Source organism: Tachypleus tridentatus, chromosome 7, assembly GCF_004210375.1.
Source record: "Tachypleus tridentatus isolate NWPU-2018 chromosome 7, ASM421037v1, whole genome shotgun sequence".
Lineage (NCBI taxonomy): Eukaryota > Metazoa > Arthropoda > Merostomata > Xiphosura > Limulidae > Tachypleus > Tachypleus tridentatus.
Genome location: NC_134831.1, coordinates 173,047,386 through 173,065,712, shown reverse-complemented (window position 1 = coordinate 173,065,712; position 18,327 = coordinate 173,047,386). Strand labels below are relative to the sequence as shown.

The 18,327-nt window shown below is 33.7% G+C and overlaps 1 protein-coding gene across 2 annotated transcripts in view; it reads right to left on the bottom strand.

The window, feature by feature from the left end:
- Positions 1-16,527, bottom strand: part of LOC143258238 (uncharacterized) — a 35,759-nt gene extending 19,232 nt beyond the window's left edge. For both annotated transcript variants that reach the window (XM_076517225.1, XM_076517226.1), the window contains exon 1: positions 16,040-16,527. In XM_076517225.1, coding sequence (XP_076373340.1) covers positions 16,040-16,247 — 208 coding nt within the window. In that variant the 5' untranslated portion in view covers positions 16,248-16,527. The remainder of the gene's footprint in view (positions 1-16,039) is intronic.
- Between the last annotated feature and the right edge of the window lie 1,800 nt (positions 16,528-18,327).

Here is an 18,327-nt window from a genome sequence, read left to right as displayed (position 1 = left end):
TGTTATACACAAACACACACAACATTCTCTCTCTGTAACATAACTGTTATACACAAACACACACAACATTCTTCTCTCTGTAACATAACTGTTATACACAAACACACACAACACTGTAACATAACTGTTATACACAAACACACACAACATTCTTCTCTCTGTAACATAACTGTTATACACAAACACACACAACATTCTCTCTCTGTAACATAACTGTTATACACAAACACACACAACATTTCTCTCTCTGTAACATAACTGTTATACACAAACACACACAACATTCTTCTCTCTCTGTAACATAACTGTTATACACAAACACACACAACATCTTTCTCTCTGTAACATAACTGTTATACACAAACACACACAACATTCTCTCTCTGTAACATAACTGTTATACACAAACACACACAACATTCTTCTCTCTGTAACATAACTGTTATACACAAACACACACAACATTCTTCTCTCTGTAACATAACTGTTATACACAAACACACACAACATTTCTCTCTGTAACATAACTGTTATACACAAACACACACAACATTTCTCTCTGTAATATAACTGTTATACACAAACACACACAACATTTTCTCTCTGTAACATAACTGTTATACACAAACACACACAACATTCTCTCTGTAACATCTAACATAACTGTTATACACAAACACACACAACATTCTCTCTCTCTGTAACATAACTGTTATACACAAACACACACAACATTCTCTTCTCTCTGTAACATAACTGTTATACACAAACACACACAACATCTTTCTCTCTGTAATATAACTGTTATACACAAAACACACAACATTCTCTCTGTAACATAACTGTTATTCTACACAAACACACAACAATTCTTCTCTCTGTAACATAACTGTTATACACAAACACACACAACATTCTTTCTCTGTAACATAACTGTTATACACAAACACACACAACATTCTTCTCTCTGTAATATAACTGTTATACACAAAAACACACACAACATTCTCTCTCTCTGTGTAACATAACTGTTATACACAAACACACACAACATTCTCTCTTATAACTGTTATACACAAACACACACAACATTCTTCTCTCTGTAACATAACTGTTATACACAAACACACACAACATTCTTTCTCTCTGTAACATAACTGTTATACACAAACACACACAACATTCTTTCTCTCTGTAACATAACTGTTATACAAACAACACACACACAACATACACAAACACACACAACATTTTCTCTCTGTAACATAACTGTTATACACAAACACACACAACATTCTCTCTCTGTAACATAACTGTTATACACAAACACACACAACATTCTTTCTCTCTGTAACATAACTGTTATACACAAACACACACAACATTCTCTCTCTGTAACATAACTGTTATACACAAACACACACAACTGTTATAACATAACTGTTATACACAAACACACACAACATTCTCTCTCTGTAACATAACTGTTATACACAAACACACACAACATCTCTCTCTCAACATAACTGTTATACACAAACACACACAACATTCTTCTCTCTGTACACAAACACACACAACATTCTCTCTCTGTAATATAACTGTTATACACAAACACACACAACATTCTTCTCTCTGTAACATAACTGTTATATACAAACACACACACACATTCTCTCTCAACATTCTCTCTGTAACATAACTGTTATACACAAACACACACAACATTCTCTCTGTAACATAACTGTTATACACAAACACACACAACATTTTCTCTCTGTAACATAACTGTTATACACAAACACACACAACATTCTCTCTCTGTAACATAACTGTTATACACAAACACACACAACATTCTTCTCTCTGTAACATAACTGTTATACACAAACACACACAACATTCTCTCTCTGTAACATAACTGTTATACACAAACACACACAACATTCTCTCTCTCTTATAACTGTTATACACAAACACACACAACATTCTCTCTGTAACATAACTGTTATACACAAACACACACAACATTTTCTCTCTGTAACATAACTGTTATACACAAACACACACAACATTCTCTCTGTAACATAACTGTTATACACAAACACACACAACACACAACAAACACACACAACATTCTCTCTCTGTAACATAACTGTTATAACTGTAACTGTTATACACAAACACACACAACATTTTTCCATCTGTAATATAACTGTTATACACAAACACACACAACATTCTCTCTCTGTAACATAACTGTTATACACAAACACACACAACATTCTCTCTCTGTAACATAACTGTTATACACAAACACACACAACATTCTCTCTCTGTAACATAACTGTTATACACAAACACACACAACATTCTCTCTCTCTGTAACATAACTGTTATACACAAACACACACAACATTCTCTCTCTGTAACATAACTGTTATACACAAACACACACAACATTCTTCTCTCCGTAACATAACTGTTATACACAAACACACACAACATTCTCTCTCTGTAACATAACTGTTATACATTCTCTCTCTGTAACATAAAACAAACACACAACATTTCTCTCTCTGTAACATAACTGTTATACACAAACACACACAACATTTCTCTCTGTAACATAACTGTTATACACAAACACACACAACACTCTCTCTGTAACATAACTGTTATACACAAACACACACAACATTCTCTCTCCGTAACATAACTGTTATACACAAACACACACAACACTTTTTCCATCATATAACTGTTATACACAAACACACACAACACTTTTTCCATCATATAACTGTTATACACAAACACACACAACACTTTTTCCATCATATAACTGTTATACACAAACACACACAACATTCTCTCTCTGTAACATAACTGTTATACACAAACACACACAACATTCTCTCTCTGTAACATAACTGTTATACACAAACACACACAACATTCTCTCTGTCTAACTGTTATAACATAACTGTTATACACAAACACACACAACATTTTCTCTCTGTAACATAACTGTTATACACAAACACACACAACATTTTCTCTCCGTTACATAACTGTTATACACAAACACACACAACATTCTCTCTGTAACATAACTGTTATACACAAACACACACAACATTCTTTCTCTCTGTAACATAACTGTTATACACAAACACACACAACATTCTCTCTCTGTAACATAACTGTTATACACAAACACACACAACATTCTCTCTCTGTAACATAACTGTTATACACAAACACACACAACATTCTCTCTCTGTAACATAACTGTTATACACAAACACACACAACATTCTTTCTCTCACATAACTGTTATACACAAACACACACAACATTCTTCTCTCTGTAACATAACTGTTATACACAAACACACACAACATTCTTCTCTGTAACATAACTGTTATACACAAACACACACAACATTCTCTCTCTGTAACATAACTGTTATACACAAACACACACAACATTCTTTCTCTCTGTAACATAACTGTTATACACAAACACACACAACATCTCTCTCTCTGTAACATAACTGTGTAACATAACTGTTATACACAAACACACACAACATTCTCTCTCCGTAACATAACTGTTATACACAAACACACACAACACTTTTTCCATCATATAACTGTTATACACAAACACACACAACATTCTCTCTGTAACATAACTGTTATACACAAACACACACAACATTCTTCTCTCTGTAACATAACTGTTATACACAAACACACACAACATTCTTCTCTGTAACATAACTGTTATACACAAACACACACAACATTCTCTCTGTAACATAACTGTTATACACAAACACACACAACATTCTTCTCTCATAACTGTAACATAACTGTTATACACAAACACACACAACATTCTTCTCTGTAACATAACTGTTATACACAAACACACACAACATTCTTCTCTCTGTAACATAACTGTTATACACAAACACACACAACATTTCTCTCTGTAACATAACTGTTATACACAAACACACACAACATTCTCTCTCTGTAACATAACTGTTATACACAAACACACACAACATTTCTCTCTGTAACATAACTGTTATACACAAACACACACAACATTCTCTCTCCGTAACATAACTGTTATACACAAACACACACAACACTTTTTCCATCACATAACTGTTATACACAAACACACACAACATTCTCTCTCTGTAACATAACTGTTATACACAAACACACACAACATTCTCTCTGTAACATAACTGTTATACACAAACACACACAACATTCTCTCTCTGTAACATAACTGTTATACACAAACACACACAACATTCTCTCTCTGTAACATAACTGTTATACACAAACACACACAACAACTTCTCTCTGTAACATAACTGTTATACACAAACACACACAACATTCTTCTCTGTAACATAACTGTTATACACAAACACTGTATTCTTCTCTCATAACTGTATATACAAACACACACAACATTCTCTCTCTGTAACATAACTGTTATACACAAACACACACAACATTTTCTCTCTGTAACATAACTGTTATACACAAACACACACAACATTTCACACACAACATTCTCTCTGTAACATAACTGTTATACACAAACACACACAACATTCTCTCTCTGTAACATAACTGTTATACACAAACACACACAACATTCTCTCTCCGTAATATAACTGTTATACACAAACACACACAACATTCTTTCTCTGTAACATAACTGTTATACACAAACACACACAACATTCTCTCTCTGTACACAAACACACACAACATAACTGTTATACACAAACACACACAACATTCTCTCTCATAACTGTAACATAACTGTTATACACAAACACACACAACATTCTCTCTCTGTAACATAACTGTTATACACAAACACACACAACATTCTCTCTCTGTAACATAACTGTTATACACAAACACACACAACATTCTCTCTCTGTAACATAACTGTTATACACAAACACACACAACATTCTTCTTCTCTGTAACATAACTGTTATACACAAACACACACAACATTCTTCTCTCTGTAACATAACTGTTATACACAAAACACACAACATTTCTCTCTGTAATATAACTGTTATACACAAACACACACAACACTTTCTCCATCATATAACTGTTATACACAAACACACACAACATTCTTTCTCTGTAATATAACTGTTATAATTCTTTCTCTGTAATATAACTGTTATACACAAACACACACAACACTTTTTCCATCATATAACTGTTATACACAAACACACACAACATTCTCTCTCTGTAACATAACTGTTATACACAAACACACACAACATTCTTCTCTCTGTAACATAACTGTTATACACAAACACACACAACATTCTTCTCTCTGTAACATAACTGTTATACACAAACACACACAACATTCTCTCTCTGTAACATAACTGTTATACACAAACACACACAACATTCTCTCTCTCTGTAACATAACTGTTATACACAAACACACACAACATTTCTTCTCTCTGTAACATAACTGTTATACACACAACACACACAACATTTCTCTCTGTAACATAACTGTATACACAAACACACACACACATTCTCTCTGTAACATAACTGTTATACACAAACACACACAACATTTCTCTCTCTGTAACATAACTGTTATACACAAACACACACAACATTCTCTCTCTCTGTAACATAACTGTTATACACAAACACACACAACATTCTCTCTCTGTAACATAACTGTTATACACAAACACACACAACATTCTTCTCTCACAAACAACATAACTGTTATACACAAACACACACAACATTCTCTCTCTGTAACATAACTGTTATACACAAACACACACAACATTCTTTCTCTGTAACATAACTGTTATACACAAACACACACAACATTCTTCTCTCTGTAACATAACTGTTATACACAAACACACACAACATTCTTCTCTCTGTAACATAACTGTTATACACAAACACACACAACATTCTTTCTCTGTAACATAACTGTTATACACAAACACACACAACATTCTTCTCTCTGTAACATAACTGTTATACACAAACACACACAACATTCTTCTCTCTGTAACATAACTGTTATACACAAACACACACAACATTCTCTCTGTAACATAACTGTTATACACAAACACACACAACATTCTTCTCTCTGTAACATAACTGTTATACACAAACACACACAACATTCTCTCTCTGTAACATAACTGTTATACACAAACACACACAACATTCTCTCTCTGTAACATAACTGTTATACACAAACACACACAACATTCTCTCTCTGTAACATAACTGTTATACACAAACACACACAACATTTCTCTCTGTAACATAACTGTTATACACAAACACACACAACATTCTCTCTCCTGTTACATAACTGTTATACACAAACACACACAACATTCTTTCTCTCTGTAACATAACTGTTATACACAAACACACACAACATTCTCTCTCCGTAACATAACTGTTATACACAAACACACACAACATTCTCTCTGTAACATAACTGTTATACACAAACACACACAACATTCTCTCTCCGTAACATAACTGTTATACACAAACACACACAACATTCTCTCTCTGTAACATAACTGTTATACACAAACACACACAACATTCTCTCTCTGTAACATAACTGTTATACACAAACACACACAACATTCTCTAACATCTGTAACATTCTTCTCTCTCTGTATAACTGTTATACACAAACACACACAACATTCTCTCTCTGTACACAAACACACACAACATTCTCTCTCCTGTAACATAACTGTTATACACAAACACACACAACATTCTTCTCTCTGTAACATAACTGTTATACACAAACACACACACACACATAACTGTTATTTTCTCTCTCTGTAATATAACTGTTATACACAAACACACACAACATTTTCTCTCTCTGTAACATAACTGTTATACACAAACACACACAACATTCTCTCTCTGTAACATAACTGTTATACACAAACACACACAACATTCTCTCTCTGTAACATAACTGTTATACACAAACACACACAACATTCTCTCTCTGTAACATAACTGTTATACACAAACACACACAACATTTCTCTCTGTAACATAACTGTTATCTCTCTCTCTGTAACATAACTGTTATACACAAACACACACAACATTCTGTTATACACAAACACACACAACTCTCTGTAACATAACTGTTATACACAAACACACACAACATTCTTCTCCCGTAACATAACTGTTATACACAAACACACACAACATTCTCTCTCTGTAACATAACTGTTATACACAAACACACACAACATTCTCTCTCTGTAACATAACTGTTATACACAAACACACACAACATTCTTCTCTCTGTAACATAACTGTTATACACAAACACACACAACATTCTCTCTCTCTGTAATATAACTGTTATACACAAACACACACAACATTCTTCTCTCTGTAACATAACTGTTATACACAAACACACACAACATTCTTCTCTCTGTAACATAACTGTTATACACAAACACACACAACATTCTTCTCTGTAACATAACTGTTATACACAAACACACACAACATTCTTTCTCTGTAACATAACTGTTATACACAAACACACACAACATTCTCTCTCTGTAACATAACTGTTATACACAAACACACACAACATTCTCTCTCTGTAACATAACTGTTATACACAAACACACACAACATTTTCTCTCTGTAACATAACTGTTATACACAAACACACACAACATTCTCTCTCTGTAACATAACTGTTATACACAAACACACACAACATTTCTCTCTGTAACATAACTGTTATACACAAACACACACAACATTCTCTCTCTGTAACATAACTGTTATACACAAACACACACAACATTCTCTCTCTGTAACATAACTGTTATACACAAACACACACAACATTCTCTCTCTGTAACATAACTGTTATACACAAACACACACAACATAACTGTTATCTCTCTCTGTAACATAACTGTTATACACAAACACACACAACATTCTCTCTCTGTAACATAACTGTTATACACAAACACACACAACATTCTCTCTGTTACATAACTGTTATACACAAACACACACAACATTCTCTCTCCGTAATATAACTGTTATACACAAACACACACAACACTCTCTCTATAACATAACTGTTATACACAAACACACACAACATTCTCTCTCTGTAACATAACTGTTATACACAAACACACACAACACTAACTGTTATACACAACACACACAACAACAACATTTCTCTGTAACATAACTGTTATACACAAACACACACAACATTCTCTCTCTGTAACATAACTGTTATACACAAACACACACAACATTCTTCTCTCTGTAACATAACTGTTATACACAAACACACACAACATTCTCTCTGTAACATAACTGTTATACACAAACACACACAACATTCTTCTCTCTGTAACATAACTGTTATACACAAACACACACAACATTCTCTCTCTGTAACATAACTGTTATACACAAACACACACAACATTCTCTCTCTCTGTAACATAACTGTTATACACAAACACACACAACATTTCTCTGTTACATAACTGTTATACACAAACACACACAACATTCATAACTGTTATTCTCTGTAACATAACTGTTATACACAAACACACACAACATTCTTTCTCTCTGTAACATAACTGTTATACACAAACACACACAACATTCTCATTCTCTCTCTCTCTCTGTAACATAACTGTTATACACAAACACACACAACACTTTTTCCATCATATAACTGTTATACACAAACACACACAACATTCTCTCTCTGTAACATAACTGTTATACACAAACACACACAACATTCTCTCTGTAACATAACTGTTATACACAACACACACAACATATACACAAACACACACAACATTCTCTCTCCTGTAACATAACTGTTATACACAAACACACACAACATTCATTTTCTCTGTAACATAACTGTTATACACAAACACACACAACATTCTCTCTCTGTAACATAACTGTTATACACAAACACACACAACATTCTCTCTCTGTAATATAACTGTTATACACAAACACACACAACATTCTCTCTCCGTAACATAACTGTTATACACAAACACACACAACATTCTCTCTCCGTAACATAACTGTTATACACAAACACACACAACACACAACATTCTCTCTGTAACATAACTGTTATACACAAACACACACAACATTCTCTCTCTGTAACATAACTGTTATACACAAACACACACAACATTCTCTCTCTGTAACATAACTGTTATACACAAACACACACAACATTCTCTCTCTGTAACATAACTGTTATACACAAACACACACAACATTCTTCTCTCTGTAACATAACTGTTATACACAAACACACACAACATTCTCTCTCTCTGTAACATAACTGTTATACACAAACACACACAACATTCTCTCTAACATAACTGTTATACACAAACACACACAACATTCTCTCTCTGTAACATAACTGTTATACACAAACACACACAACATTCTTCTCTCTGTAACATAACTGTTATACACAAACACACACAACATTCTTCTCTCTGTAACATAACTGTTATACACAAACACACACAACATTCTCTCTCTGTAACATAACTGTTATACACACACAACACACACTGTTATACACAAACACACACAATTCTCTCTCTGTAACATAACTGTTATACACAAACACACACAACATTCTTCTCTCCTGTAACATAACTGTTATACACAAACACACACAACATTCTCTCTCTGTAACATAACTGTTATACACAAACACACACAACATTCTCTCTCTGTAACATAACTGTTATACACAAACACACACAACATTCTCTCTCTGTAACATAACTGTTATACACAAACACACACAACACTTTCTCTCTCATATAACTGTTATACACAAACACACACAACACTTTTTCCATCATATAACTGTTATACACAAACACACAAAACTTTTTCCATCATATAACTGTTATACACAAACACACACAACATTCATTCTCTGTAATATAACTGTTATACACAAACACACACAACATTCTTTCTCTCTGTAACATAACTGTTATACACAAACACACACAACATTCTCTCTCTGTAACATAACTGTTATACACAAACACACACAACATTCTCTCTCTGTAACATAACTGTTATACACAAACACACACAACATTCTCTCTCTGTAACATAACTGTTATACACAAACACACACAACATTCTCTCTCTGTAACATAACTGTTATACACTGTTATAAACACACACAACATTCTCTGTAACATAACTCTGTAATATAACTGTTATACACAAACACACACAACATTCTCTGTTATAACTGTTATACACAAACACACACAACATTCTCTCTCCGTAACATAACTGTTATACACAAACACACACAACATTTCTCTCCGTAACATAACTGTTATACACAAACACACACAACACTTTTTCCATCATATAACTGTTATACACAAACACACACACACATTCTCTCTCCGTAACATAACTGTTATACACAAACACACACAACATTCTCTCTCTGTAACATAACTGTTATACACAAACACACAACACTTTTTCCATCATATAACTGTTATACACAAACACACACAACATTCTCTCTCTGTAACATAACTGTTATACACAAACACACACAACATTCTCTCTCTGTAACATAACTGTTATACACAAACACACACAACATTCTCTCTCTCTGTAACATAACTGTTATACACAAACACACACAACATTCTCTCTCTGTAACATAACTGTTATACACAAACACACACAACATCTTCTCTCTGTAACATAACTGTTATACACAAACACACACAACATTCTCTCTCTCTGTAACATAACTGTTATACACAAACACACACAACAACATTCTCTCTCTGTAACATAACTGTTATACACAAACACACACAACATTCTCTCTCTGTAACATAACTGTTATACACAAACACACACAACATTCTCTCTCTGTAACATAACTGTTATCTCTCTCTGTAACATAACTGTTATACACAAACACACACAACATTTCTCTCTCTGTAATATAACTGTTATACACAAACACACACAACACTTTTTCCATCATATAACTGTTATACACAAACACACACAACACTTTTTCCATCATATAACTGTTATACACAAACACACACAACATTCTCTCTCTGTAACATAACTGTTATACACAAACACACACAACATTCTCTCTCTGTAACATAACTGTTATACACACACACAACATTCTCTCTCTGTAACATAACTGTTATACACAAACACACACAACATTTCTCTCTCTGTAACATAACTGTTATACACAAACACACACAACATTCTCTCTCTGTAACATAACTGTTATACACAAACACACACAACATTCTTTCTCTGTAACATAACTGTTATACACAAACACACACAACATTCTCTCTCTGTAACATAACTGTTATACACAAACACACACAACATTCTCTCTCTCTGTAACATAACTGTTATACTGTTATACACAAACACACACAACATTCTTCTCTCTGTAACATAACTGTTATACACAAACACACACAACATTCTCTCTCTGTAACATAACTGTTATACACAAACACACACAACATTTCTCTCTGTAACATAACTGTTATACACAAACACACACAACACATCTGTTTCATTCTCTGTAACATAACTGTTATACACAAACACACACAACACATTCTCTCTCTGTAATATAACTGTTATACACAAACACACACAACATTCTCTCTCTGTAATATAACTGTTATACACAAACACACACAACATTCTTCTCTCTCTGTAACATAACTGTTATCATTCTCTCTCTGTAACATAACTGTTATACACAAACACACACAACATTCTCTCTCTGTAACATAACTGTTATACACAAACACACACAACATTCTCTCTCTGTAACATAACTGTTATACACAAACACACACAACATTCTCTCTCTGTAACATAACTGTTATACACAAACACACACAACATTCTCTCTCCGTAACATAACTGTTATACACAAACACACACAACACTTTTTCCATCATATAACTGTTATACACAAACACACAACACTTTTTCCATCATATAACTGTTATACACAAACACACACAACATTCTCTCTGTAACATAACTGTTATACACAAACACACACAACATTCTTCTCTCTGTAACATAACTGTAACATAACTGTTATATAAAACACACACAACATTCTCTCTCTCTCTGTAACATAACTGTTATACACAAACACACACAACATTTCTCTCTGTAACATAACTGTTATACACAAACACACACAACATTCTTTCTCTGTAACATAACTGTTATACACAAACACACACAACATTCTCTCTCTCTGTAATATAACTGTTATACACAAACACACACAACATTCTTCTCTCTGTAACATAACTGTTATACACAAACACACACAACATTCTTCTCTCTGTAACATAACTGTTATACACAAACACACACAACATTCATTCTCTCTGTAACATAACTGTTATACACAAACACACACAACACACACATAACTGTTATACACAAACACACACAACATTCTCTCTCTGTAACATAACTGTTATACACAAACACACACAACATTCTCTCTGTAACATAACTGTTATACACAAACACACACAACATTCTTTCTCTCTGTAAATAACTGTTATACACAAACACACACAACATTCTCTCTCTCATAACTGTTATACACAAACACACACAACACTTTTTCCATCATATAACTGTTATACACAAACACACAACACTTTTTCCATCATATAACTGTTATACACAAACACACACAACATTCTCTCTCTGTAACATAACTGTTATACACAAACACACACAACACTCTCTCTCTGTAACATAACTGTTATACACAAACACACACAACATTTTCTCTCTGTAACATAACTGTTATACACAAACACACACAACATTCTTCTCTCTGTAACATAACTGTTATACACAAACACACACAACATTTTCTCTCTGTAACATAACTGTTATACACAAACACACACAACATTCTTCTCTCTGTAACATAACTGTTATACACAAACACACACAACATTCTCTCTGTCATAACTGTTATACACAAACACACATAACTGTTATACACAAACACACACACAATTCTCTCTCTGTAACATAACTGTTATACACAAACACACACAACATTCTCATTCTCTGTAACATAACTGTTATACACAAACACACACAACATTCTGTTTCTCTCTGTAACATAACTGTTATACACAAACACACACAACATTTCTCTCTCTGTAACATAACTGTTATACACAAACACACACAACATTTAACTGTAACATAACTGTTATACACAAACACACACAACATTCTTCTCTCTGTAACATAACTGTTATACACAAACACACACAACATTCATTCTCTCTGTAACATAACTGTTATACACAAACACACACAACATTCTCTCTCTCTGTAACATAACTGTTATACACAAACACACACAACATTCTCTCTCCGTAATATAACTGTTATACACAAACACACACAACATTCTCTCTCCGTAACATAACTGTTATACACAAACACACACAACACTTTTTCCATCATATAACTGTTATACACAAACACACACAACATTCTCTCTGTAACATAACTGTTATACACAAACACACACAACACTTTTTCCATCATATAACTGTTATACACAAACACACACAACATTCTTCTCTCTGTCACATAACTGTTATACACAAACACACACAACATTCTCTCTCTGTAACATAACTGTTATACACAAACACACACAACATTCTCTCTCTGTAACATAACTGTTATACACAAACACACACAACATTCTCTCTCCGTAACATAACTGTTATACACAAACACACACAACATCTTCTCTCTCTGTAACATAACTGTTATACACAAACACACACAACATTCTCTCTCTGTAACATAACTGTTATACACAAACACACACAACATTCTCTCTCTGTAACATAACTGTTATACACAAACACACACAACATTCTCTCTCCGTTACATAACTGTTATACACAAACACACACAACATTCTCTCTCTGTAATATAATACACAAACACACACAACATTCTTTCTCTCTGTAACATAACTGTTATACACAAACACACACAACATTCTCTCTCTGTAACATAACTGTTATACACAAACACACACAACTCTCTCTGTAACATAACTGTTATACACAAACACACACAACATTCTCTCTGTAACATAACTGTTATACACAAACACACACAACATTCTCTCTTCATAACTGTTATACACAAACACACACAACATTCTCTCTCTGTATATATAACTGTTATACACAAACACACACAACATTCATTCTTCTCTGTAACATAACTGTTATACACAAACACACACAACATTCTTCTCTTAACATCTGTTATACACAAACACACACAACATTCTTCTCTCTGTAACATAACTGTTATACACAAACACACACAACATTCTTCTCTCTGTAACATAACTGTTATACACAAACACACACAACATTCTTCTCTCTGTAACATAACTGTTATACACAAACACACACAACATTCTTCTCTCTGTAACATAACTGTTATACACAAACACACACAACATTCTTTCTCTGTAACATAACACAAACACACACAACATTCTCTCTCTCTGTAACATAACTGTTATACACACAACACACACAACATTCATTCTCTCTCTGTAACATAACTGTTATACACAAACACACACAACATTTCTCTCTGTAACATAACTGTTATACACAAACACACACAACATTCTCTCTCTGTAACATAACTGTTGTACACAAACACACACAACATTTCTCTCTCTGTAACATAACTGTTATACACACAACACACACAACATTCTCTCTCTGTAACATAACTGTTATACACAAACACACACAACATTCTCTCTCTCTGTACACAAACACACATAACTGTAACATATACACAAACACACACAACATTCTCTCTCTGTAACATAACTGTTATACACAAACACACACAACATTCTCTCTCTGTAACATAACTGTTATACACAAACACACACAACATTCTCTCTCTGTAACATAACTGTTATACACAAACACACACAACACTTTTTCCATCATATAACTGTTATACACAAACACACACAACATTCTCTCTCTGTAACATAACTGTTATACACAAACACACACAACATTCTCTCTGTAACATAACTGTTATACACAAACACACACAACATTCTCTCTGTAACATAACTGTTATACACAAACACACACAACATTCTCTCTCCGTTACATAACTGTTATACACAAACACACACAACATTCTCTCTCTGTAACATAACTGTTGTACACAAACACACACAACATTCTCTCTGTAACATAACTGTTGTACACAAACACACACAACATTCTCTCTCTGTAACATAACTGTTATACACAAACACACACAACATTCTCTCTCCGTTACATAACTGTTACTCACACACATACATTTTCTCTCCCTAGACACATGTTTTAACTTCCAATCATCAGTATAACGCTGAACATCGGGGTTCGAACCCAGCACATAATACACTGAGTGGCTTTTACACTGAAGACAAACAACCATCTCACCATTGTTTTTGTTTTGTTTTCTCGACAATTTCAGCTACCAATTTTTCCTCACAATTTTCGGATTTATTTACTTTTCACATTCGTTTACAAGTCGTGATTGTAGGTCACTTTACCTGTAATACTTGGGGTCATGTCTGTAGGTCTGTTTACCTGTAAAACCTCAAGTCATAATTGAAGGTTACTTTACCTCTAATACTTTGGGTCATGTCTGTAGGTCATTTTACCTGTAATACCCGGAGCCATGATTGTAGTTCACCTCACCTTTAATACTTGGAACCATGATTGTAGGTATCAGTGGCCAGTTCAGAGCTCGTGAGAAATGTTCATTCACTACAGATTCGACGTCTCCAGCAAAGTATGTAAACAACTCACAGTTAGCCGACAGACATTGCTTCTCCACTGTGGACTTTCCCGCATGTTCCTCAAGTTTTATCCAGCCAACCTCTCGCTGACCTCCGACACTGTCCATCTTTGAATCCTGTTTCTTTGTATTTACTTCACGTACCTCATATTTTTAAAAGATACGTTAAGAAATCTTTGACCGAGTTCAATATGTCACTCAGTAAATAAGACGGTATTTGAGGAACTATAACTTCTATTGATAAACATGTAGAATTAGTGGGAAAATAAACATCAATCGGTTAAAACAAGAACTGTAATTAATTAATTAATTAATTATACATATTTCTCAACTAGCAAAAAAAAAATCGATTCGTCTAACTACTCCTCCGTTGAACATATCTCCTCTACAGAACTGTTGTACCAGCAGATACAAAAAGAACTGGTTAATGTGAAATCGCATTAAGAGTTAGTTACAACACCGATAATCGTGAATAAAATATTTACCAACCCTTGACTCACGTACAGAATATTAATAACTCCTGTATCGAGTTAGTGAAAACGCACGAATCGCGTTCAACACAGTGTTTTAAATGTTTATAATTAGGTTTAATATACATATATGAATCACATGTACATTTAATTTGCTTTTTAATGTAGCTCTAACAACACTGAAAGGCTATTTTCAAGACACTTTTTTAACATACGAATGTAGGCAATTTAGGTTTTTAAAAGTAACACTTACTAGACTATCCACATCGGCAGAAGGATACAAAGCGGAAGTTTTGGTGTGCTCTGGGAAGGTATGGTTACCATGAGGGCTAAGTTACGGGCGCGAGGCTTTACATGAAATCTGAGACGTGTCGAGATTCGTTTTTTACGCAACTCCTTCACTCACATTTTCCTTTTAACAATAATTTACGTCACCTAGTTAACAAGTTACGTTCAGAGTACTAGCTGTTTCCAAGTAAACCACTTTTAAAGAGTCTCCAATAACTGGACTGTGTGTCCACATCGAAACCTAGAAACTATAACACTTCAGTATATGAATAAATCCTTTAATATACGGGAATTCATCAAGTGTGTTGACGAAAATACCAAAGAGGGCGGAGCTTCGTGATAGCCATTCAAAATTCTCTAAACAAACAGTTCTGTACTTAGGAAACGCCTATTCAAAGAATCGTTATTAATTTCTCTCCATTAATTTTTCTTATACTGACTTTTGTACGTTGGCTGGAACATACGCGTGAGAAATTGATCAATAGCACGTGACCGAATAAAGACTAACTGTTGTCTGCTTGCACGTGGCAAATAGACTATTGTCATGACAGCGTCTAATTTTATCTGGTTTGATTATCTAAGTCTCGGAAACAGAAAGAAAGTTCAATCTGCCACTGACGTTTCTGTTTGTTAATTTTTACTTGTTATTAAACACGACCAGATTACGACTTATTGTGGGTCTCTTATAAGGTGGTCGCGACATACCACCTTGATACTTTTCTCTTTTTTAATACTAATAAATATTTAAAATTTATGATCTGGACAAATCATTATGATGACATTATACTACCCACATAACATCAGACAATATAAGAATGTAGTTCTAATACATGTCGTTCAACAGCGATTTTATACTCGTTGAGATTGTCACGTGACTCTCTGAATTGCAGGTTCAGAATTATTTTAATATAACATAGTCAACTTCTGTACATCCTGAATATAGATTTAGAGGGAGTAAAGCCCTATTTTGCAAGTAAAATATTCTTTATATAGGCTTAACATTTACCCTATATTATACTATATAGCTCGGATATTAGAAAGGTAGAAATAGGGTTTATGAATGGCTACTATAATGACTTCCAGAATACAATTAACCAAAATAGTGGTGAGTCCATTGAATTTCAAGGGAGCGCGGTCCACTGAGAGTTTCAACACATTCAGAAATAAATGTTAATAAACTGTTAACATCATTTCCAGGCATTCCCTACAACTTGTAGTTCTCTTCTACACGTTTTCATTCAGATCAAATTAGGTGACTTACTTGTGTCTCAGCAGATCATTAGAAACGATAGTTTCTTCAAGTTTGTAGTGTTGTTTCAGATTTTATCTAATAGGAGTTTAAGATTAAAACATGATACATAACACAAATTTTCTGTTTTATATGTTACGGTTATAACTTTCGTAATGTCTACTTTTCACATGGAAACTGA